This window comes from Grammomys surdaster, unplaced genomic scaffold (genome assembly GCF_004785775.1).
Source record: "Grammomys surdaster isolate TR1022 unplaced genomic scaffold, NIH_TR_1.0 187, whole genome shotgun sequence".
Lineage (NCBI taxonomy): Eukaryota > Metazoa > Chordata > Mammalia > Rodentia > Muridae > Grammomys > Grammomys surdaster.
This window is the reverse complement of record NW_021604632.1, coordinates 6,189,038-6,215,610: the sequence shown is the minus strand read 5'-3', so window position 1 is coordinate 6,215,610 and position 26,573 is coordinate 6,189,038. Positions and strand designations below refer to the sequence as shown.

The following is a 26,573-nucleotide window of genomic DNA, read 5'->3' as shown; positions in this document are numbered from 1 at the left end:
AACTTCTCCATCACCCAGTCCAGAACGCATTATAAAGCTAGTCATGGTGCTAGAACAGAGTGGATTATTAGAGAAGTCTCTCCAAAAAAGAAAATAGACAAAGATTATTGTGTCCATCCACATTAAATTCCAAATTCCATAGCATGAAACAGAAAAAGGAGATAACAATTACTTAAATAAGACCAAAATTGCGCTCTCTCTCTCTCTCTCTCAGAGCTGGCATGGTCATTCCACATCATTAAGGACCTGAGTTTCATCTCTGTGAGCATCTCATGTTCCAAATGGCTGCTGGTGAGCCAGGCACTGAGTCGGCATCCCAGGTGACTGGAAAGGCAGAAGAAACAGTTGTACACTTCCTCTCTTTAAGATGTCTTAGACATCCTCGTAATGTTCATCATTTGTTAGCCAAAAATTAAATGCATAGCCGTACCTGTGCAGGAGGCATGCTGGGAGATGTAGTTTTATAGTAAGTACGTAGACATTTCAATAAAATTAGAGTTCTGTTACTGAGAAAGATAGGAGAGTGGATGTTGCAACAGGCAACTAAAGCCTCTGTGAAATGTACCAAAAGAAATGGGAGGTTTTAACCCAGGACAGAGAGTCCTGACAAATCCTAGAACACTTGCCTTTACCTTCAGATGCCTCCTTTCTTCCTTTATCCCAAAGTTTTTCTGGAAAGAGTCACTGGACTTCAGTACCAGAGTCCTCTTCCCTCACACCCAAGCAAAACCTACTTCTACATCAACTGCTCCTGTGACTCCACCCCCTCCCCATCAGACACGCCCTCCAAGACCAAGGATTTTCTCTTTTATTACTGGGTTTAAACCCAAAGAAATGAGGCTTTATATACTATGTCTCCTTCCATGTATCCTGGATAGAAAAAAAAATTATCTCACGAAGGGTATCTCAGTCCATTTCTGATGGTCGAATATTTTTAAAATCAAGAAAACTTTGACCATCCTATCATCCATTCGGAAACTAATGTCTCTGAGATTCATAGTTACTCCTTGTTGAGATGCAGAATGTTGAAGAACAGTCTAAAACCCAGTATGAATACTTAGAACTGACTGTAGGTAAATCTGATTCTGATTAGCCCCTGACGCTTGTTTTCATTTTAAATGAAAAGGCCTCCTTCTCTGAAAATCAGTAAATATATTTTATTTGGGGAAAAATAAGTCCTTGATCTAGTCTACTCAGGTCAAAGAGAAGGAGCCTGTGCAGTTGTGCAGACCTGTAATGCTAGCACTCATAGGTAGAGGCTGGGTAATTCATTGTACATGAATGGCCAGCCTGGAAGACATAGGGAGTTCAAAGCCCGCCTGATATGTGCCTCTGTGTCATTTGTTCACATGTTCACCTTTTCCTTCCTCTTCCCAAAACTAAACAATGGCTAAGAAAAGCAATGGATGAGTTAGTCGGAACAAAGATTGGGTCCTAGTGAGAGACATAAGCTGAGGCCAACGAGGACGGAAACAATGACTTCCAACAAGAGCTGAGCACAGTGGGCTAAGTGAGCCTGGATCCTATATATCTTCAAGGCAAAACACAGACTTTGAGTAGGGCAATTGTGAGAAGAGCTAAGCTGAGAGTGTGTGTGTGTGTGTGCACGTGTGTGTGTATATATATATATATGTACATATATATATAACATATATACACATATCAAATATTTATATATGTCAAAATCATAAAACACAAGCCTCCAAGAGTGAGATGGTATTAAGCGACTCAAAGCCTATAGGAAAGGAAGATACAATATATAACGTGTTGCTCCAGACGAAGACAGGGCAGCACACTATAGCTAAGCGAGACCCGTGGCCATGAACCAGAAGCTGCCACCCCCATGATTCCAGGACCTGAGAATTTAGGCACACTCTAAAGAGACTTTAAAAGTTTAAAAAATATATATGATTTAATTTTTACCTGATAATAATGACACTTTCTTAGAAATAACTCAGAGTAAATTTCCATTGAGTGGTAGAACGGAGCATAAAAAAGAGACTCTAGAATGAAAACTAGATTTTTTTTCTTCTCTACCTGAGTTCATAGCTGACTCCCAAGTGGGAGAAAGTATTTTTTCTTGCATGCATAGATTAGTGCTCTGAGAAAGGGTTGATGAGGGAGCAAATATCTAAACTTGTATTTATTTTGTGTGTGCATGAAACTGTATGTGCATATATACACACATGCATGCCATGTGGAGGACACAGGACAACCTCTGTCTTTTGGTCAGGCTTTACCTTCTACTTGTTGAGACGGGGTTTCTTTGTTTCTCTTGTAGCATGTTCCAGGCTAGCTGCCCCAGAAGCTTCCAGCTGTCTAACCTAACCATAGGAGCCCTGGGATTACAGATGCGTGCCCTATATCCAGCTGTTTTCATTCTTAACATGGGTCCCAGGGACCAAACACCAGTCATCAGGTTTGCACGACAACTGCTTTTACCTACTAGTCCATCTTCACAGGCCTCTGAGTTTTTATTTAGATTATGAATCATTTTTCCCTTGGGCACAGCTGACACCAAGAAAAACACATGAAAAAAGATGCCAAGACATTGACATGGAGAAAATAGTTCCCTGGGCGAATGTAACAGATGAGGCATGAAGAAACAATGGGCTCAACAGAGACAAAGGGATGAAATCAGGGACTTGAGAAGAGATGACATTGAAGAAGTCTTGGGTCCAAAAGAACAGTAACCAGGTATCTGGTAGACTCTCCTATTCCCTCTGGGATGGGTCTCCTTCTACATAAAAGGTTTGTCAGACATTCTCCTGAAAGGGCGTTGTGAGGATTCCAAATGATTACTTATGAAGTACGGAACCTCCCTCTATGCTGCCTGTCTTATCCACCTGGCAAACATTACTGTGAAGTGCCTCTAAAATGTACCACACAACTCTTCCTTCCTCTCAACCGTAAGTACTTCCAAACTGCCCACCACCATTATTACAAATGACTCATGGGAGCCCCGTGTCTTCCTTGTGGAACAAAATTCCATTGTTGTTTCCTCTGACCTTTTACTTGCTACAATCTGGTATGTTTCATGTGAATAATGAAACCGACGCCTTCTAATTTCCCTTTGAAATACTCTTTAAAAGCAAGGCAATCTAGAAAATTATTTGTGTGGGTTTTTCTTTCTGCCTAATTTTATATACAATTTTGAGACTCATCTGCTGATAACCCCGAGGACTTTCCTGTAGAGAGATATCATTCTCAAGAACACATTTTTTAGTGTGTGATACTCAGACCGAGTTTATAGTTCTTACCAAATAAAGGTGTTTGTCAAGATAGAAGAGCAAGGTGAAGTTGAGAGCTAGGACAGACCAGGCAGGTCACTTACTAAAGCATCTTTATCTCCAGAGGCAAAGATGAAGACTCAGAGAGATGAGGCCTTCCGATGGGACATGATTCACATGGTTTTAACCTTTTTTTGGCTTGCCTAGTGTGGAAATTATTTGTGATGTTTGCTAATATCCCTTTTGGAGATCAAAGGAAGTTAGGTGTGGTTATGTAATTTGTTTAGACCAGTGAACAGAAGTAAAGTGCTCCACTTCCACTTTATATAAGAACCAATGTGTACTTCACCATGTTACCTGTCTGCCGTCATGGCAACAGACCACGTACTAGATAATAGGGGTTCCACTAACTGAGGAAAATAAGGAGCCGAGTAAGGACAATGTGGGACAGAGCGCCACACGACTCACAAAGCACAGGTAGCCCGTGCAAAAAGCAACCCTTCTTGTTTTAAGCCATTGAGAGTTGGGGTCTGTTGGTGTGAAATCACCCAACCTAGCCTTACCAGGTAAGATGGAGCGATGTCATCATTCCCATGATGCATCTCTGTGCACGAAGATGTAAGAGGACCCAGAATGCAGAAAACCAGAATGCAGCTCCATAAAACATTCCAAGTTCCACACCTCATAGCCTTTCTTTCTTCTTGGCTTATATTAGGGATGGGGGATGTAGCTTATTACAAAGAATGAGTATTTGGTGGCTCCTCATTCTTGGAACCATTCTGCAGGTAAGTGCTTGTGGAAAATTCCCTCCAGCCCCATAGTTAAGAACATAATGAGTGAGATTATTTTAGGAGAAGTCCAGTGCATTGTGACCTCAACCGCATCATCCTGTACTTACACACCAGTACATGTGTGGCCATCTTTGGTTTCACTGGAAGCTTTTTAATCGAGATAATTCTCATCACTTCACAAGATTTCTAACTTTATAATCCCTGCCATGGCAAGCTGTTCTTCAAAAACAAGTCCTATCATTGGGCATTTTGTAGTCGTTGTGGTAAAATGAGTGGGCAAGCTTCATGGAGTAGTAAGAAAATCTTTGTGACCTTAGGTAAGCTACTTAACCTCTCCGGGCCTAAGTTTCCTTCCGTCCCTAGGTGCTGGGGATATTAGTATTTCTTGCCCCCACCCAGCCCCTGAGTTACTATGGGAACAGGTCATATACATCCTGTGTGGTCCATAAAAAAACTAGGTCTGACCTATGGACATCTAGAAAGAAAGTTCAGCTCAGCCCTTTTTCTTCCCTAGAACAGTGAATTCAGGAACTTTTTGGTCTACCACATAGTGGTTTTCTGGGAAAGATGTAAAACTATGGCCCTGCCTCCCTCACAGAGGTTTTAACCCATGTGAAAATACAGATGGGTAGGAAAGTCAGGGTATTGTTAACAGTTTAGGAGATTTTTCCAACTCCCCTGCCAAGGGCATAGATCCAACTGGGAAAAAAAATCCTTTGAAGGGATGGAATCATTTATGCTTTTTCCATCTTTAACACTTGGACTTTTTCAGGTTTACAAAAATGCTAAAGCTTAAAGGAGATTTGCAAACTGCCAAGGGACTGAAAGATGAGGTAAGGCTCCCAACTGCCTGCTCACGTGAAGGTGAATCTTTTTTGAAGGGGATTGCTTCCAAGCTCCATGCTTCCAAGTTCCAGGTATAAGCATCACGAAACACCATGGGGAGAGCGACATCAGAACATAGATTTAAGAGCCCCGGTTCGAGTCTCAGAAGCTCTGGGGTCCACATTTAACAGCAGAGTGACTCAGACCATGTTGCCCACTCTCCCTGAGCCTCCTCAGGAAGAATAGAGATGATGAACACGTATTTCACATGCTTGCTAGGTAGATTATCAGGTGCTGTGTGCAAAAGGCACCTAATGGACATTGTGTATGTGTATGTGTATATGTGCATATATTTTTTTTATTTATTTAATGTGAGCACAATGCTGCATATATATTTGCAAGCCAGAAGAGGGCATCAGATCTCCTTAAAGATGGTTGTGAGCCACCATGTGGTTGCTGAGAATTGAACTCAGGACCTCTGGAAGAGCAGCCACCGCTCTTAACCACTGAGCCATCCCTCCAGCCCCAGACATTTCCTGTTATTGCCAACATTTCACTTTATCTGGCAGGGATCTGTAAAATGGAGTTTTCTGCTTTGTATAATAAAGTGTTGGCCAGATTCTGTGTATATATTCCTTAACTGTTCCCCATAGGATGGAAAAAGTCCATTGGGATAAGTGTAAAGATGTCTCACATGGCACATGCTTCCACCAAGAAGGAAGTTGCTTCTAAAACCAACATTTCTGCTGCTTTCCTGCCGTGTTACTATTGCCATATGGGACTTGCTGCTAGTCCTACTTGGGAACAAGGGCCTGGTATACATTTTCTAGGCTACTGTTTTTTTGGTTTGTTTGTTTTTTTTTCATTTAACATATGTCTTTGGAACACCTCCAATGTGCCAGGCACTGTTTTGAAGGTTCAAGAAGTAAACAACATAGAGATCCCTATTCTCCTGGACCCTACCTTCTAGCAGAGTAGCCCCCTCAGGACATGATGGGAGAAGTGATATGAAGTGCCAACAAAAAGCATCAACATTCCACAGGTAGCCAGTATCTACCACAGACCACGTGTGTCTATTTTTTTTTTTTTTTTTTTTTTGGTTTTTCGAGACAGGGTTTCTCTGTGTAGCCCTGGCTGTCCTGGAACTCACTCTGTAGACCAGGCTGGCCTCGAACTCAGAAATCTGCCTGCCTCTGCCTCCCAAGTGCTGGGATTAAAGGTGTGCGCCACCACTTCCCGGTGACCTCGTGTGTCTTAAAGTACCTACTTGCCCAGCGTGCTAGTGTCACTGGATCCAGAACTGTAACATGTCCATAGTCTTTGTTATGTGAGTAGAGCTGTTTCTAAAATTTGTGCTCACATGGCAAAACCTTGAATGGCTTTCCATTCATTTCCATCTAAAGTAATGCAAAAACTGTAGCGTTTCTATCACAGTGAACCTGGGACTTCAGTCCCAAGTCAGCAAGATCAGTGTTCACATTTGGGATTGCTATAGATAACTGTAAACTCAATTATTACAAGTAAAATGTAAAAAATTTTTGAAGCAACATTAGCTGCCTTTCTGATAACCTATTTAGAGGGGCAAGGTGGAGATCAGAAAACAACTTCCACTATGTGGGTCCCTGATCTCAAACTCAGCTGAGGCTCAGCAGCCAGAGTCATAACCTCACCAGTCCAAGCTTTCTGCATCCTAAAATATAACTCTCACCATGAACTGATGGTATCTGTCTGATGGCTGTAGTATTGGTGATGGTTAAAAGTGGTTTTTCATCATTTGTTGAAGATTGACCTTTGTCCTTGGACAAATGATTTCCCAGAGACAGTTAACTGGTTTACCATTTGACTATAAAGTTACCTTAGGAACTGCAACTCCACAATTTTTCCAAGCCTCCTTCAGGTTCCTAAAGCCTGAGAATGCTACCATTTTGAATCCTAGATGTTCTTAGCTCTCCAAGGGCTGCTGAGTCATGAGCCTAAGTTTGACACAGCTCTCCCTGGGAATATACGGGAAACTATTTGTCAGGGAAAAATGTCTTCCCCGCTTGAAATATATGCTTGACAAGGCATAACAATTAAGAAAAAGCTCATTTAATCAATACAGAATTAACTGTCATTAAATAACTGAATTTCCAATAATTACCATGATCATGGAAGCAACTGCAGTATTAACACTCACTACTTTGCCTATAGGTGGGTAGCTTGGCCAATGTCATGTAAGTCTGTGCGGGTTTGAGTCTTGTATCAGTAAAACCGGGTATCTGAACCCACAGCTTATGGAAATGAAACTTCACCTAGCTGCAGTGGTTTGCTATTTCAGCCATCACTAACAACTTGAGATCCAGGATGCTATCCAACGGTACCCAAGGGTCAACATTAAAGCCCTTGGTTCATCTCCTACCTCTAGTACTGGTTACAGAGCTATGATTGATGAAATGTCGGCTCACATCTATACCTAATGCATATTGATACTCTGAAGGCTTTGCCTGGAATTCATTCTCTATAAAGTACATAGGATTATAAATAGTTCACAGCTAATGTCTTGAGCAAGGTATTAGAAAGAAATTAGATTTATTAGGACCCCATGAAAACTCACCTTTCTTGAGTTTCTGAGCACGGCTTCCTCTTACAACTAACTGCATTAAAAATGGATGCTGGGGAGGTGCTCACTGCTGCTCGTGAGCCTTCACTCTTGCTCTGATACCTCGGAACTGTGATGATTTGCTGTTTGGGAATGAATGGTCACATTTTTATTTTAGAGGCAAATTTCATCTGACATCTAGCAAAACACATTTGTTATTCAACTGGTTTAGAGAACCTTCCACAGAAGATGATTTATCCTGGCCCTCTTGTTTTATGAATGAAGACATTTCCTCAGAGACTCCAAGCTGTTCCTAAATATCTAAATTAGATGATGCTGAAGGCCTGGCCCTGAAGTCTTGATGGTAGAGGAGGATGGGGTGACATTAGGCTTTCTATTCAGTGGGAGCCCAACCTGGAGAGAGAAAGATATTTTCACTTCGGAGAGAGTGCATTCAACTGTTGACTCAAGAAAGGCCAAGCTGTGTCTCACTGGCTTGTGACCATGAGCCCTCAGCAGGCATGTCTCCTTCAGAACAACCAGGGAATATGGTCCTCAACTCAAGACAAGCTCAGCATCGAGACTGGCATGCACAGCAATCTCAGACTCTCCTGTAAGACAAGCATAGCATTGCCGTCTACCTCACAGATCATACAAATGATTCTGTAGCATCCTGATCATGCAGTTCCCACCCCACCCCACCCCCGAGATTCCACAGCCATCCCTCGGACTTCAACCATTAGAAAAGAAACTGAAAGTACTCCACAGTGAAACAGCTGCTCCCTGTTGGGATCATGGATTTTGTTTTCAAGTTAGAAAACAGTGACTACATGCCAAGATTTTTTTTTTTAAACCACTCTACACGTATTCTCTTAAGAGAGTCCCCAGTAATTGTCTTAATGGTAATTACATGCTTGGGGCAGTTGACATCCACTGTTATTTTTCTGAAAGTGAGGAGTGAGGAGCAAGAGCTAAAAAGGAGGAGGGAGAGTTTTGAGATAATGAAATCCTTTTAATGACAGAGCCATGCCGTTAACCTAATTAAACTGTAAAGTGGGAAGAAGAAAAAAAACCTGCAGGTATTAAATGGAAATGAATTGAATCAGCTGAGACAGCAGTGCTTCTGGGAACCATGTGGATTCCCGGTACTCTGACATTGTGGTTCCGGTTCCCACACCGTCCTCTGGCCCACCTTGGCCTGTTCAGAGGTCTGTTAGATGGCATGTCCATAGTATGCCTGATTTACTATGTCCACCTCAGGTCTCCAGTTCCATGGGAATGTGTGTCGTGTGGCTCATGTATTTCAGAAGCCAAGTCAGTGTGGTAGGTCGGCAGAACCCTGGTTCCTCGATGAAAAGGAACGTAAGCCCTAGCTCTTCTAAGTTACGAGACTTTGGAAAGGTGGCTCAGATCTCTGCCCCATTACTGTGTGTCCTTCCCTGGTTTCCTTTTAAAGCAGTTGCTTTAAGGCCACCAAGGACACTTCACCTCTAAAAATAGAAGGTTGGAAGTGCTTGGGAGCTCAGTGGCATGGTGTAGTGTTTGGCCAGTAACATCACTGGTATGGAGCTCAGCTTTCATTCCCACTAATCAAGATCAGCTCTGGGATGTAATTATACTCTGCCATCTCCAGTAGGATCAGGCTAACATCATCAGCCAGAGACCTTTGTGTGAGCTGGTTCGCTGGTTTGCCTGGGAGTTTTTCTCTTTCTTCCATCTTTCCTCAGGAATGTGACAGAGAGCAGTACAGAGCTAGGAAGGAAGCCCTGCAGAGCCCCCCCAGAGTGCTTCCCCCACTGAATTCTTCTCACATTCTCACTACCCACACTGGATGGAGAGCCCACACATCCGCCATTGCTTTGTACCCAACCCCTCCCCACCCAAGTTGCTACTCTCTATACAATCCGTTTTGATCTCAATCACTCCTTTCCATTCTGACCTAGCAACAATTAGCTAACCCCTCTAACTCCTAATCAAAGACAAGGAGATCCTACTGATCAGGCCAGGGCTTTCTCTTTTGCTTCCATTGGTGAACACCATTAAAGAAAAGCATTAGGTTTATAGGCAAGAGGGGGGTTGGTTAATAGATAAAGAGAAAGTTAAGAGATCTCAGAATCCCTCGTCAACTCTATCACTAATTCACTGTAGTCCTGACAAGTTCATTTGACATCTCGATATGTTTATTTCATCAGTGGCAGAACCATTAATATTTATAGACAGTTCTCTGGGTGCCTGGAATCATTCTAAGCACTGACTTCCTCATGAAAAACAGGGGAATTGTCTGATGCACCCAGAGCAGTGTGGTGAAGATTAATTAATATAAATAAGTAATTGTCTGAATAATGCAAGGCTCTAAGACACCTCACAAATGGATCCTGTGTAAATGTTACCCAAGATGAGTAATAACAGCCCAGGCTCAATAAACAAATTTCCAGCGAATTCAGCTCCCTGTCAACCCGTTAAGTGAAGGAAAGCAAGCGTTTTCTTGATCGTTCATAATTGATGCTTTTGTTTTTCTGGCTGCCTAGGCTGGGGAGAGAGACAGAGAAGTCAGCAACCTGAACAGCAAGCTCTTGAGCCTGCAGCTGGACATCAAGAATCTCCACGATGTCTGCAAGAGACAGGGGAAGACCTTGCAAGAGAACCAGCTCTGTGTGGAGGAAGCCATGCTGAAAACCAACCACGTAAGGCACTGGACAGCATTGCCTGTCTCTGCTCCCTTGACTGCTGTCACTTCTGAAGGGAATGAGGGGATGTTCCACTGTGAGCCACTCAGAGTACTAACTGAGCATGCATCAAAAGAACCAAATATACCACACATACTCCAGTATAGAAGAAACTAACTATTCCTATCTTTGGGATTTTTTCAATTTAGCTATTTCCAATATTATCGAGATACTGAATAGTATCCCTTTTCTTTATCTGGATTTAGCTCATCTGGAAAATACTAGGATGGGTCTCAGACAATCGTCCACATTAGCCATGGCAATGAGAGAGCCACTGCACCTGCTCTGAGGCATCTCCGTGTAAGAGGAGCTCCTAATGCCCTACCTGTCTGTACCTTGCTGCTGTCCTTCTGGAGCCTGGAATCCAGTCATTCAATAGGCTAATGTGCCAGAGAGTCCTCAACCAATAACAAATAGGGAAAAGTTGACCAAATAACCATATCTTTTTCCCTTTAGTCCAAGTCAACTCAAAGCTGGCTCTCTCCCAGAATTCCTCAATGGGACTGAGCCCAGTGGACCAGTCTTAACCAGCTTGGTCTACATCCCTCCCTTCATTGTCTCAGTCCCTAACTTGTCTGGGTTTTCTATAAACAGCACCTGCTTAAAGTTCTTGGCACAGGGCCTGATTTCACAGCCCAAGCGAGAGGGTCTCTCTTGGTAACCCTATTCGAGTGTGGAAAGGGCAGACCTCACAGCGTGGCTATCTTTCTCAAGACTGACTAACCAAGAAGTCTAGGCAGTTCACCAACTGAGCAATTTCACTTTGACCTCCGGTTCTCTTTCTCTTATGGATCTCTAAACCGGAAGTGTTTGCACCAGTCTTTAAATTTGTTGACACAAATTGGAGACCAGATGTGGTCACCTTTTCTGTTTACAAACTGGGTTGGATGTAAATGTGAAGAAGTTAGTGGTCACACAGGCACTTGCTGGATCCCTGGGTTAGACCTTCAGCTTCTATGTAGGTAGCCACACGTTCTGGGGCTTAAGGACCTGGGCTCTCCACCCTGTGTCAGTGCTTCCAGGACTCGTCACTTGACAATAGAAACCTCACATTATTCTTGGCAGCTGCCTACATAGCCTATCAATGAAACAATTTCACCTCACTTACTGGCCTCGCCACCCCTTCCTCAGGAAGTCACAAAGGGGGGTGGGGGTGGAAATCCACTGGTTTCCCTAAATCAATCTCGGGAGGATGATCATAATTTCTTTCTAAATATTAACATTTTAGGATATTTCCACTAGAGCTATCGCGAGTTTACTTATCGCCCCAGTCAGAGAAAGCCATGTGGTTTATAAATGTATCTGGCAACTTAGAGGGAGAAAGGCATTAAATTGCATTTTATTATTCTAATTGCCTAGGAGAAGGTCTAACAGCTTGAGACAAGCTTTAAAACAAGCTCTCTCTCTTTTTTTTTTTTCCCTAGCACTTAGCCACAAAATGTAAATTGCAGACTATGCATACAAATACACAATTACACTCAGACCTCTGCTCTTCTCAAAACCCTGTTAAGACCTGCCTTCCATGGGAAATGTACTATGTTGACAAAGGAGAAACACCAGGCTTTCTGGAATTTTGACTAATTCTGATGAGGAGCTGGGGAAATAGGCAGGAGGTCATGATTGAGGACCACATTTAAGGAAGAAAACTAAAATATTCTATCAGATGTTATGTATAATAAAAGAAACAGGAGAGAGACTGGTGGTGGAAGAGAAAGTGCATAACCCTGTAAATCAAAGAATATATAGACTTCAAAACCCAGAAACAAGCAGATTGTGGCAACAAGAATACAGTTCTGGAGCTAGGGAATTGACTCAGCCATTAAAAGCACACCACTGTTGGCAAACGACCCAAGACTGAAGTTGATTCCCAGTACTAGGCAGCAAGCAACTTCTCAGAATTCCAGCTCCAAGATATCTGACGCCTTCTTCTGACCACCATGTTTACTGCATTCATCCGCACAAACCCACACTCAGATACACAAGTATACACAATTAACAATTTAAAATAAAATCATTTTAAGATGATGATTTATTTGAAAGTAGGGTAGCCAGGGTGCAGAACTTACGGGCACTTCACCCTTTAGGTACTGTCCTTGGGGTACATGCCTGACCATAAGACTGAGCATTTTCTTTAATTCATACCTTACGCCCCATCAACCTAGTCATAGTGACTCAAAGTGAAAGAAAAGAACGTACAATAGAGGTATTAAAATAACATTATGATCAAAGACTGGTGTAGTCCACACCTGAAATCCCAGAACTAGGAAGCTTGAGGTAGGGAGATTACCAGCTTCAGACTATCATGGCCTATGTAGCAAGTTATAGGCTAGCCTGAGTCATGCAGCAAGACACATCTCTAAAAACAAGTCAGAAGCTAGAGAAATGACTCAGTAGGTAAAGTCTCTGATGCACAAGGGCCTTAGTTTGAATCCTCAGAACTTCTAGGAGATGCGGCAAATCAAAAGTACTCCTAGAAAATGTTGTGGCAGGTCATGCCCTATAATCTCAGCACTTGGGGATCTTTGAGCCTTGCCAGCCAGCCAGTCAAACTGAAGAGGAACTGCTGCATGTTACTGAAAGACCATTTCTTAAAACATAAGATGGACAGCAACTGAGAAAGATGCTTGATACCAACTGGTAGCCTCCACACAAATGCACACAGACATGCATACTCAGAAACATACATGTCACATGTACACACAAGCTGAGACCACATAAGTAATAATCAGAAAAAGAAAGCCCTTAATAGCAATTTATCCATTCCAATGTACTGGAACACCTATTGTTGAACTATTTTTGAAGATGTATGGAGGGCACCATTTTTAGCATTAAAAGATATAAAATCAAACGTTATCCTTTCAAGTGAAGCTAATTAGTTGACTAAAGATTAGCAGAAGCCTGGTGAGCATTATCGTGAGATATCATTTTGAGTCATCCGTAATGAAGGCAATTTTAATGAATTTGCTCACTCCAATGTGTGGTCCTGAATTGGATCCTAGAACAGAAAATAAAAACTAATGGAAAAATACACGATATTCAAAAAATGGTATCTAGTTTCATTCCTAACACCCGACCAGGGTTGATTTCTTAGTTTGGTTGCATATGAAGTTAGGACTGGGGAAGTGCAAAGGAGGATCCATGGGAAAATTGTTCTATGTTTGGAATTTGTCTGTGAATAGAAAAATCATTCCAAATGGACTTTTTTAAAAAATGGATCCTATGTAAGCAGAGATCTGCTGAGAAGAATGTCTAAACCACAATCATTCATTTTAACAAAATGCCTGTCGCTTGCACACACAGCTCTTCTACCTTCAACAAGAAAAGTACACATAGTTTATGGATGACATAGGAAGTGACAGACAACCTTCACTACTGATAGAGAAGGCTAACCCGGTTCTCCAAGGGAATAGCTCACTCAACACCTCAAAGACTGGAAAAGAAGTTCATGGCAGTGACTGGGGAAAAGACAGAGAAACTAAGTTCTTGAATGGGTAAAGAAAAGCATCAGAGACACCATTATTGGAACAATGCCAACCTTGACAGCAGAGCGTGCAAGCTGAAGAGAGAATAAAGGGTTAAAAGATATTTTGAAAAGCCAGCTCTAGGCAAATCAGCAGGGCCTGATGATATTCTTCTCAGAGTGCTTAAGGAATTGGCAGGTATTATTACATAGCTGCTAGTGATAATTTTTGAGAACTCAAGAGGATAAAGAAAGTCCCTGTAGACTGAAAAAAAAGGGTAAATGAAGTGCTCATCTTTTTAAAAAGGAAGAAAGGACAATCCTGGTAATTATAGACCTGTCAGCTTCACTTCAGTATCAGGGAAAATACAGAACTTCACATCAATCAATTAGCAGCTACTTCCAAAGCACAAAGTATTGGGTGGTAACAAATGTGACTTTAAAAAAAAAAAAGAATCATGCCAGGCCAATTAATTTCCTTCTGTGATCAAGTGGCCTCGTAGGCAAGGAAGGAACAACAGCTATAATCACTTGGACCACAGTGGGACTGAAAGGTTGACTAAATATGGAAATGGTTTCTCTGAGCAGCCAGAGATCTCCAGCTTTGTGTGTGGCTGATACAAGAGTGTAAATCTAGCTGAGAAATCTGGTAGACCAGATGGCCTCAAGCGTCACATCCAATGCTGGACAGTCACCTAAAGAGCTGGTATGACTTCTAGAAGAGCACTTCAAACTCACTTGTTTTTTTTTTTTTCTAGATCTCAAAAATCAAGGAAGACTATAATATCTGTATCTTCACTAGAAAAAAAAAAACTTTTAAAAAGACTAGGACTAGGGGATATGGTTCCATGGGTAAAGTACTAGCATGGGGACCTGAATTCTTATCCCAGCACCCATCTTACAGCTAGGTGTGGTGGCACACATCTGTGAGCCTAACACCTGGGGTCAGGAGGAGATGGCAAATTCTTGGAACTCAAAGCTAGCTTAATCAAAACAACAAGCTCTGAATCCAGTAAGAGATCTTGTTTCAGAACAATTAACTAAGGAAGACGCCTAACATCAACCTCTGGCCCCACATGTATGCACACCCTCCTGTTTGTGCACACACATACAATAAAAAGTGTAGGGTTGACTTTCTGAATCTGTCCTTTTGCACACAAATAAGTAAGATATGAATTTAGCCTATCATGTATTATTTCACACTTATCGAGAGTTAAGAGTGAATTTTTAAATATATAAGGACAAATAAGTAGACATTTAGTAGGTCTGAACTAAATTTTAGACATTTCTCATAGTCTTTAAAATTTGGTTTCTCCAAACCCATAGGTATCTCTTAATGTATAAATGTCTAAAATTCCCATCCCATAAAATCTCAGCCTCTCTGTGGATTTAAGCAGTTCTTGGACCTTCCTCATCAGATATATTAGTCCAAGTGCTATGTTTACTATGGACAGCAAGAGCTCAAAACACCCCCATTATCTGGCTGGTCCATTGAATTACCGGAACTAAAGTAAAATCCAGAAAACTTCCATGTGGCCTGTGGAGGAAAAGTGACTCAGAGCTCATTAGGATTGCTGCCAGAGTGTAGAGCTTTGTACACAGAATTCAGGGGAAGACATTCTATACCCACAGGAAGCTTCAAAGCCAACGAGCAATTCTGAATTCTCCTGGCATTCCCAGGTACAGGGAGGAAAAGCCTGAAATACAATTTTGCCTCTCTCAAAGAATGTTTGTCTCATTCTTTTGGACAAGGAAGAGCAGGTGGAGACATAAGAAAAAAGGAGATGTAATGAACAAATAGGCATTAGGAGATGGCAGCTGATTTTCAGCTGGGGCCTTCCATGTCCAGCAGCGGACAAGCAGACCCAAATCTGTTACATACTAGATCCAAGGTCCTAACCCTTGACCTTCAAACTGCCAAGAGGGAGGAAAAAATAAGAGCAAAAATAACAGGGAACTTGGGGATATTCTCTTCACTGAAGCAAGTCCCTCAAAATCAACCCTAACCCAAAATGTTCACACCTCCTTTTAACTCAGTCCACTTTAAGTATTTAGCTGCAAGAACTACCCCCAACCCCCTGTCATCTACCCCTGCATAGCTTCCAAAGTCCCTCTAGCCATGTAAACAAGAGGATTTGGGTTCTTGGAGACTTCCTTGTACATACATTTGTATTCTGTGTGCAAAGGTATGCACACAGAGATAGACAGACAGACACAGAGAGTCACATACACCTTTGTGCATAAACATGCATGCCAAACTGTCTCTTCTCCAAGCCTCATTTACAGAAGAGCTGTGAGACCAGCAACACTCCTAGCTTGGGAAGACTGAGAACAATTCAGTGTTTGATATGGCTATAGACAGTCACGGCTGCATGCTGTAAATACAAATTTCATCTTTGTTTGGCGAGAAGTCTCATCGCCTTCTCTGCAGCTGCATTCATGAGTTTCTTGGTCCAAGTGATCACTCCCTCTCAGCTGAATATCTCTGTGGTGGTCCATTTCTTGTTCATCTTCTCAACTCTGAAGCCTGTGGGTGAGACAGGCTTCACACAGTCAGCATCTACCCTTCTGGTTCTGAGCTGGGCTGTACCTTCCCTCTGCTACACCGCCCTTCTCACTAAAGCTTTCTTTCCTTAGGATCTCAGCTAAGTTTCATTAAAACTCCATCTCTCCAGTGACTCCAGCTAACCCATTAAAATCACTCTGTCTTGGATGGCCATGATTCCTCCACAGTCTAACATCTAACCCAGCAGGGAATTCCACCGGCTCTGTTTTCAAAATATATCTAGAATCCATCGACTTCTCCACTCTTTGCTTTCTTCCAGTTGACTTTCAGCAGAACATGCCATGGTAAACTCCACAAAAGATCATGGAATTCCCTTCACAGTACTTTCAAGTGGACTATCACCTCTTGAAAGAAGCTGGGGACTTCATAGTGGCCTCCTTACCCTACAGGACCTGGTGTCGTTTTTCTCACCTCCCCTGGCACCGATTTCCTGCCTTTATGATCTCTGCTTCGTAACATGCACAGTGGCTGGAGCTTCCCCAGGCATCTCGGATCCCACCAGGCGGTTTTGCGCCTTGTCTTACAGACTTGCAGTTATCTGTCTCTGGAACATTCCAGCTACTTGAATCTATTGTTCTCATCCTGCCTCCTTCCCGTGTGAACTCATCCCACCTTCTCTATAAACTTTTTCATAAGAAACTTTTATTCTGAAATGATAACCTCCACTCTACTCTACCTGTCCCATCCCCCTGTCTGCTTCACTCTGCTCTGTGGTACTTTTGCCCACAAAGCACACTACTGTTCTCTAGTTTCTCTCGTGTGCCTGTCTGTCTTGCACACAGGCACATATGTGTGTGTGTGTGCCATGCGTGTGTGTGTGTGAATGTAGAATGCATGTGTACATATATCTATATACATGAAGAAGCCACATGAGACGTCTTCCACTATTCCTTTATCTCTTGAGTCTTCACTGAATTCAGAGCTCACTGATTGGGCAACCTGCCTATCCCCACCCGTCCCTACTCCCTTCTCACTAACCAATGCTATCACTACAGACCCTGGTGGCAATACTTGCCTTTTACCTGGCTTTCAGAGGTTTGACCTCAGGTCTTTATGCTGATACAGCAGGCACTTCACTAAGTCATCTCCACAGACCACTCTCATAATTCTATAAATATAGCACAACTGCTTATCAATGACAGGATTTTTTTGTTGTTGTTTTTTCGAGACAGGGTTTCTCTGTATAGCCCTGGCTGTCCTGGAACTCACTCTGTAGACCAGGCTGGCCTCAAACTCAGAAATCCGCCTGCCTCTGCCTCCCAAGTGCTGGGATTAAAGGCGTGCGCCACCACTGCCCGGCAATAACAGGATTTTTAAAAGAACTGTCTTGTCTTCTTCAGATTCCTTCTTGCAGAAGAGGAATAGGAAGGGACAGAGTGCTCGGGGGATGTAGTAAAATGTTTAGAAATTTCTCTGTGGATGAAAACATCAAAGCCAAAGAGTGGCTGTGTTCTCTGCGGCCTTCTAACCTTCTTCTCTATATCCTGTCTGTGCTACAGAACAAGAAGCAACCTCAGACATTAGTATTCACAGACAAACAAATGGACTTCAGGTCCAATAAGCAGTATCATCTCAGGCAACTCCAGCAACTGAAGAAGAAGCTGCTGACCCTTCAGCAGGAACTGGAGTTCCGCACCCAGGAGCTGCAGGCTTCCTACTGCTCTCTCCTGCAGTACCAGTCCATCCTAGAAAAGCAGACTTCCGACCTTCTTGTTCTCCATCATCACTGCAAACTTAAGGAAGGCGAGGTATCATGAGATTAACCTTTGATGTGTCCCAGGTTGCCCTTGTATGTCCAGCACACAGGCACTGCCTAACATTTCAAAGGGAGGGAGGGCTTTGCACCACCTTGTGTGGGCTTAAGAGCCTTCTCTCTTTACTTCATGACCGGTCTCAAGGTTAGCAAAGGGAAACGAAATGGACTGGCATGACTTGGTTGAGATAAACAGCGTTAATGTGTATGAGGTGTGGGGTATAGGGTTTGTGTACACACATGTGTGGCATGAGAGGCTGTCCTCTCCATATTGTTATGGCTGTTAAAATACAAGAGACTCCAGGTCTCTCAGGGGGTGGGGGGAAAGAACAAAAGGCCCATTAAATCAAGTATTTTTAGGAAAGTCAGCTGCATAGACGATAAGACGTCCAGCCTCTGGTCCAGCGCTGGTTCTAAGTGGTTACTGAGTACCATTTTGTTTCTTTGGGCTGGAGTTGTAGAGCCTTAGTGCATCTGGACATTCACTTATATTGATGCTCCAGGGCAATGTTTTTTTTTTTAAAGCAAAGAACAGCATCCCTATGAAATCCCAAGTAAATTCCAAAGACCCACAGAACTCAGATGGGTTTAGCAAGAAGGACGCAGCCAGCCTTAGCACTGTGGTTCTATGTAATAGGGCAGGCAGGACTCAGGTGTGGCTTCCCCTGACAGTTGCTTCTTTCAGGCTTAACAAAATCTCTGAGGAGTGTTTTAGACAGTGTTTTTGCTGAAAGACTAACTCCAAGGACTTTAAAGCAGGCTTTTGAGGGAGTATAGAACATTCTTTAAAGGGCATAGTGTAGCCTAGAATGAGTTTGCTAGAAATAACTGGGAGGGGAAGGAAGAAAGCTAATCCCACAAAATGCCATTTGGGGAAAGTCTGTGAGCTTCAGCTGTGGTTTAATAAGGCTCTTAAGGTTCAGACTGGCTGTTCTCTACACCCTAAGCCAGTCTCAGGCTTAGATAAAGGAACCCTCAAGTTAGCTGGGATGCTACTTAGCAACAAGGACCAGAAAGAGCTATTACCAATAGTCAGAGATGGGTGACCTGTTGCCGTTGTGACAACTGCACACATATCACCACAGACCTGAAGTCTGTCTTTTAGTTCTGTCACCACATCCTCCCAAGACATCCATTCCCTCAGTCACCTGAGGTGGCTCTAGCAATCACATCCTTATTCCAAATAACCCAAGTGAAAGGGAAGATGGGAAGAAAGTACACACCTTCCTCTTAAGGGCACTTGCCAAAAGTTACACACACATACACAGACACACACACACACACACACATACAGACACACACACTCCACATGACTACAGCTAGTCCCTAGGAAGCCAAGAAATGCCATTTTTAAGGAGACATATTATGGCCCCCAGTCTAAATCAAATAAATGTTCAGCTGCTAGGAAGAAAGATTCTGGCAGTGGTCACTGCCAGGCCTCAATCTGATAAAGCACTGCAAAATTTATTCTAAACATTCTGCCAACCTCTCTCGATGCCATTAACACAGAAGCATCACACCCACATCCAAGGCTGGGTTCTGCCAACAGCAGACCCTAAGGTGAACCTATGAGCACAGTCATGTACCGAGTCTAGGAAGTGATTCTAAGAAGCAGGAGGGGGGTGTGGTCAAGAAGGGCAAATCCCGAACGGAGTGGATTACTTGCTCTAGACAAATGAGGGTTCAAGCCCTGGGAAATCTCTGGAAGGTATTGTGGAACCTTCCTCAGAGTGAACTTTCCAATCCAATACCACTCCTGGTATTCGCTCCTGGGGGCATTCACTCACTAACACATCTCACCTATCTTCCCCCTCTGGTTGAAAGAGCGAGCAGCCAAACGTTCTTAGACTTGGAATGGGCTGTGTGCAAAACAATAGTGAGTTCTCAGAGCTCGCTATCTACAGGGATCCTCAGACCCATGTAAAAAGACGCCAACAGAGCTGTTTCTATATACACACTGCATATAGATGCATGCTTATGTGCATGCATGCTCACAGACATGTTTAAAAATAGCGCGATAGAAATGTGAATAGGACCAACTCTTCCTGCTATGATACGTGACTATCAAATGCCCCTCTCCTTTTGCCCTAAGAGATACCTTAAACTAAATGATCCTTTCTTGAGAGGAATCTCAGATATGAAGCAGTTTGTTTAGCCAGCTTAATTAATGGGCCGATTTCTGTCGAGAGTTGGACAGTTTGAAGCAACCGGAAGCCTTCCATGATGATGCTCCCCTTGACTCTTCGAACGCATATAACGTGGCAAGCAGTTTAGCGCGCTCAGCCACGTACGATCATTTGCTAATTTAAGATCTAGTCCCCTCAACACCATGAAAGAGGTGAGGCTCTGTCTCCTATACGTACCGCACCCAGTGTGAGCATCCTAGAGATTCCTGTCAGGGGATGACAGATTAGAAAAAAATCATTTGCATAAGAATCGCACAAATCTCAGAGGAATTTCAGATCATGGCCCCATCTCTCTCTTTGGAACTTGCTGACATGAAACTGTGTCCATGTGGGACTCCATGCTTTCCAAATGAGATCCCTAGAGAGTGCCTAGGAAAGGCCTTTCAGTAAAGGGAATGGCTCAAACCCATTCCTGTTAAGCATCAGGTGTTTATTCAGAGAGAACGAGAGAAGATATTAAGTAAGACATCCTGTTTAGTACTTAGTCGTTCACAGTCCGACCCTGAACCGGGGCCTTCAGACCTGCACCGTACTTAAATGCTGTTCATTTAGGCTTCTAGTTGAGACCTGCTCAGTACGGGCTCTCGTGGTCTTCTCCGTGCTGGCTGTTTGCATGGCTGCAGTGTGCTTCCCCTCCTACACTAACAGGTCATTCTCTACGAGGAGGAGATGGGAAATCATAGTAAGAGCATTGGGGAGAGACTCCAACTGGCTCAAGAGCAGCTTGCCTTGGCGGGGGACAAGATTCTCTCCTTAGAAAGGAGCCTAAACCTCTACAGGGACAAGTACCAGACTTCCCTGAGCAACATAGAGTTACTGGAGTGCCAAGTGAAGATGCTGGAGGGGGAGCTCAGCGGACTCATTGGTCAGGTAGGACTTAAGCCACGCCCCTTAGCCAGGAGCTCCAGCAGGCAAACATTTCTCGGGTGGTTCCCTCTACAGGTCCTAGTCTCTTCCACCCAAGACTTGAACCTCCCGCCAAAGGAGTTCCACCCGCCATACAATTTTGTCGCATTCAGATTTTTAACCAGGTGTTTGGGGGTTGTGGGAGGGGGAACAGCACTCAGCTGGTTAGAGTTTTTGCCTAGCATCCCTGAAACCCTGGGTTCAACCCCTAGCAGGACACAATGAGTTCAAAGCAGCTTCATAAGACCCACCCCATCTCAGAAACGGGTGGGTGAGAGAGAGAGAGAGGAAAGAGAGAGTCGTGATTACCGGGACTGCTACATCAAAGGATGTGCGCATTTTGAGTGATTGCCGTGTAAACCAAAATGGTTCTACCATTCAATACTTTTACCAGCAGTAAGTAAAAGAAGCTTTATATATTTTTCTGATCCTTCTAAGTGTGTTAAACTGAAGAGTGGGGCAAGGAACTTTCAATGCAATTTTTATTTATTTTTTAATCCTAATAGAAGTCAGTTGGGTTCTCCAGGAAAAGGCCCAGGTAGATTTGCATGCAAGTGTTTGTAGACAGAGATCTTGGCATTAGCCTGCAGGAGAAAGAGGAGCAAAGCTAAGTTACACAGAGAGGGAAGCTGCCCTGCAGTGTCCCAAAGGCCTTGGCCTACTCCAAAGAGAGACAGGGAGCTGCAGGAAGTCCCAGAGCTGGAGTTGAGGAAAAGGTCACCTTGCCACCTGCAAGTTATCAACTACTGAGTGTGGGCTGCCCCTCTGTGACTTGGGCAAAGCAGTTTTCTTCAAGGGCCAGGAAAGGCCCTTACATGGCCTGCAGCTAACAGCAGCCCTTGCAACAGCTGACGAGAATCCCTAGGAAGCTTTTCACTACCAAAGGGATCTGGCTTCCACTGAATTAGTAGTTTTAATCCTTTTGTATTGGCTTATGGGAGCTTCTTATTATCTATAATAAAAATTCTTTGCTATGTTGCAAGTATTTCCCCAATGCCCATAGCATTTCACTTGGTTTTATTAAGGACATTTTTACCATGTGCACGCTTTAAACATCTGTGGAGTTGAACCCCTTCACACACACCCTTATAGAGTCAAGCTTTACATCTTGCTTTGGAAGGTCTCCTCGACGCCTAAGATCATAAAAAGTGTTCTTTTTTATTAGTTTTGTAAGTTTTCAATTTTATGTCTTTAGTTTTCAGTCCATATGTGCATAGGAAATGAGACGTGGCTTTAATTTTACACTTATGTAAGTGACTCTCCTGGGGTCCCCGAACCATTTGCTGAACATCCCAACCCTCCCCCACTAATTGAAGCGTCCACTTGCAGGAACCATGCTGAGGTACACAAGGTTCTCAGGCCTCTCTCTTATTTACCTTCCTCCTGCCTGTGGCAGAGCTTCTCAGGGTCTATGACTGACAGCCTGTTGACAGTACCTTGTAGCCCCTCCTCCTTCACTGTGTACTTCAAACTTTTCTCAAGCATTTTGACTTCTTGATGAAATTCACACATACGCTGCCTAACGCTCACATTATATATCACTGTGGGAGATTAGCGAGCCCTGGGAAGCATAATGTGTTGTGATTTTATTCATTTGCTTTCATTAAGGGCTTACACTTTCCTTTATAGGCCTGGTTTTATGAATAGGAGGTTTTGTTTGTTTGGTTGCTTGCTTGCTTGCTTGCTTGCTTGCTTGCTTGCTTGCTTTGAGATAGGATCTCACTATGCAGTCCTGGCTAGCCGGGAATCTTCTATCTATAACAGGATGGTCTTGAACTCACAGAGATCTTCCTGCCTCTGAGTGCTGACTGAATATGCTACATAGTGCTACTATGTCCAGCCTGAAGAGGAACTTCTCTGTATATGTAATCTTAAGAGTTATGGGGCTGAAGAGGTGGGTCCGCAGTTAGGACCACTAATGCCAGCTGCTCTTGCAGAGGACCCCGATTCGATTCCCTCCACTTGCAACTGTCTCTGACTTCATTTCCAGGGATCTTATGCCCTCTTCTGTCCTCATCAGGAACTGCACACAAAGGTGCACAGATACCCATGCAGGCTAAACACACATACATACTTAAAAAAAAAGAATGATTATGGGTATATAGAAGAATTTATCTCTTACCAGACACCTTACCAAGCTTACTTGCTAGATTTGCAACTGAGCATCATGGATTTTTTTTTTCTAAACTTCACTTTTATCTTCAAATTTTACTCAAGCCGGGTGTGGTAGCACACTCCTTTAATCCAGCACTTTGGAGGCAGAGGCAGGTGAATCTCCTCTGTGAGTCAGAAGCCAGCCTGGTCTATATAGTGAGTTCCGGGACAGCCAGGACTATATAGTGAGACTGTCTCAAAAAGAGAGAGGAAGGAGGCGGGGTTTACTAGCTTTCGCTTGCTCTCATTGGACTGAGCCGCCTTCCAGAACACCTTCCTTCTAGAGCTCACCACTAAGCATGGTCTCAGTCTTTTGCTAGCAAGCTTTTCTCAAGCTGAAGGTATGACTGTTTATGTCACTGCCAGACATGAGGGCACATCCTTATAATCCCAGCACTGGAGAGGTTGGGGCAGGGAAATTGTAAATTCAAGGCCAGCCAGGGATACAAAGGAAATTTAAGGCCAGCTTTGGCTAGACCTGTCCTTTAACGAAATGGATAATTATGTCCTCGTGTTAATAAATTTCCATATATAGAATAATCCTGTGTTTGTGGGATAAATTCTACTTGATTGTGATGTCACTTTTAAAACATTTTTTTAATTAAATTTAAAGAAGATTAGTTTGACAGTTTAAAATATCTATCAATATAACTATCTATCTGTCTACCTTTATTTATTTATTTTTTGGGGGGCTGGGAATTAAACCCAGGGCCTGGCACATAGGCAAAGCTTCCCACCTGAGCTATGACCCCGGCCCCTCGTGCTCTCGTCTCTGACATCTGTGATCCTAAGATGAGTGAGGAGCTTTCAGCACTTTTCTAAGGCTTTACAACAGCTCACGTCTCAGAGGAAACGGCTGTTTCTTTAAGATGACAAATGACGCCAGTGTTTGCTCATCCTTGTGCCTATCGGGGTCTCTACCCAACCCACATTCTCAGACTTTCCTTTTTCCTATAATAATTTCTTCTCAATTCTTCCAAAAATGGTTGTGAGTGGCAAGCTTTTTCAACATTGTCCTGTCTGTCCAAAGATTGTTTGGACATAATCTCGAATGCTAGTCAGCTGGATGTACAAACTAACCAAATCGTCTTCCCTGTGGGGGGGGGGTCTCTGAAAGCCTTGCTGAGCCACTTTGTGCTGCTCAAGGACCAAAGCCCAGCAGGTGATGCCAATCTCTATCCTGTGTTTCAGAGGTCAGAGGTCATCTCTTTCCCCTGGACCCGGGGGACAGGACAGTCTAAAGATGTTTTCGTCTCATCTTTATCACAAGCTTAACTCTACTTTTCACCCAATGATCTATACTCAAGAATTTTTCTTTTATGACTTAACTCAATTTCCATTTTTATTCTATAGTATGGAGATGATATTAGAACCCATAGGGATTTTCTTGCTGTGTCTTCTGTTCTCTATTATGTTTTCCAACCCTTTGCCTCCTGTATGCTAAATTATTTATGTGAGCGTCATGTGTGATCAATTCTGGGTTCCTGGCTGACCTTTCTTCAGCTTGCTCAGGGGCAGCTTTCACGCCCAGTGAACAGGAACTATTTCCAACTTTCCCTGAAATTAGAGTGCTTTGGGAGTTAGGGAGACGAGGCCTGCCATCCACTCTAGAACTCTGAGCTATTTTTAGCTATGTGCCTCGGTTTCCCCGTTACTAGATGACTAATGAACTTCATGCATGATTTCAGCTGTCTAAGGAAACTTTTTAGATATAGTGGAGCTGAGGAGGTGGCTCAGTGAGGAAAGCACCTGCCTTGCAAACACAAGGACCTGAGTTCGATCCCTCAGATCCCATGTAAAAAGGCTGAATGTGGTGGCACTAGCTTGCAATCCCAGCTTGGGAAATCAGAGATGGGAAGATCCCTGTGGTTCACTGACCAGTCACTCTAACCAATGAAGCCCTGTCTCAAAGGAGGTGGGAAGCGTTCCTAAAGGTGACCCCTCAAGTTTTCCTTTGGCCACCACAGACACTTGCATGCATGTTCACACACACACACAAACACACAAACACACACACACACACTAAAAAACATCCTGGCAAACAGTCCTATTGATGAGAGTCTCCACTGTTCTAGCCTTCTCGAGGGACAGTTATATAATATCTATTTCAGTTTGGGCCTCAGACTACAGTCCCAATTCTAAGAGTTTAGTACTTGCCAAAAGGTACTCAAAGACTGATGCGCAAAAGTATTCAGTTCACTTTTGTTTTAGAAAAGAACTACCAATAGCCCATGTGCCCATCAACAAGAAACTGGCTAAATGCATTTTAAAGCAATTGAAAAACAGCACAGAACGGAAGCCCACGTACCATGAGTAAATCTCTAAGACATCTTAAGTTTCAAAATCCATTGTCACATCTTACAAATCCAACACAACCCGTTATCCTATAGATTCATTTATCATGTCAGCCCAGGGATAAAAGTTCTAGGAGGATGTGTACTTTCTGTCCTCTCTGAAAACTGGAGAGGGTACAGTACTAGAGGGGGAGACAAAGAGAAACACACACTTGCCGACAAGGTCTCGGTGTAGAGAGAAGACAGATACAATGTTTATGTAATTTGAAAGTAATTTAAGAATAAGATAGGCTGGGCTGCAGAGATGGCTCAGTGGTTAAGAGCATTGACTGCTCTTCCAGAGGTCCTGAGTTCAATTCCCAGCAACCACATGGTAGCTCACAACCATCTGTAATGGGGATCTGATGCCCTCTTCTGGTGTGTCTGAAGACAGCAACAGTGTACTCATATACATAAAATAAATAAATCTTTTTTTTAAAAAAAAAAAAAGAATAAGATAGACTTGGAGGAGATGGCTCAGTAAAGTCCTTAACCTGCAAGCATGCTGACTCAGGTTTGAGTCTCAGGAGTCGAGTAAAAAAAGTCAACCTTGAAAGTATTCTTGTAATCTAGCATCCAAGAAAGAGACAGGAGAATCCCTGGGGCTTGCTGGCCAACCAGTCCAGCCAAATCAGTGAGTTGCAGGTTCAGGAGGAAATTCTGTCTCAGAAAATAAATCAGGGATTGATTGAGGAAGACACCCAGTAGTGACCTCTGGTCTCCACACACATGAGCATACACATGCATGTATCTGCATGCATGCACACATGCACACAAAGAGAGGGGGCAGAGAATACAACAGATCTACAAATAACAGTATGGAAAGTATCCTCAACAGATTGTCACGTGAGCACATCATTAAAACAGTGTGCAGCAACACTCATCTGTAAAAGCAAACTATCCAGATATGCCTGGAACATTGACTCACCGCTACCAAAAACATTGGTAACACAGAGTGTCACAGGGGAGGGACCTGAGTCACAGAAGACACAGATGCATGCTCTTAAAGACTGCTGTGGACTTTCATCTTGAGTCTGCACTGGTTGATATTTTTTTCTTTTGATA

The 26,573-nt window shown here is 43.2% G+C and overlaps 1 protein-coding gene across 2 annotated transcripts in view; it reads left to right on the top strand.

The window, feature by feature from the left end:
* Positions 1-3,934: 3,934 nt before the first annotated feature.
* Pmfbp1 (polyamine modulated factor 1 binding protein 1) overlaps positions 3,935-26,573 on the top strand; it is a 43,221-nt gene continuing 20,582 nt past the window's right edge. Inside the window, exons 1-5 of one of the 2 annotated variants that reach the window (XM_028768738.1) lie at positions 3,935-4,015; positions 4,794-4,854; positions 9,953-10,108; positions 17,676-17,924; positions 20,764-20,985. In XM_028768738.1, coding sequence (XP_028624571.1) covers positions 4,804-4,854; positions 9,953-10,108; positions 17,676-17,924; positions 20,764-20,985 — 678 coding nt within the window. In that variant the 5' untranslated portion in view covers positions 3,935-4,015; positions 4,794-4,803. Of the gene's footprint in view, positions 4,016-4,212; positions 4,339-4,793; positions 4,855-9,952; positions 10,109-17,675; positions 17,925-20,763; positions 20,986-26,573 lie in introns of those variants that run through there. The other variant, XM_028768739.1, reaches the window with a different exon arrangement.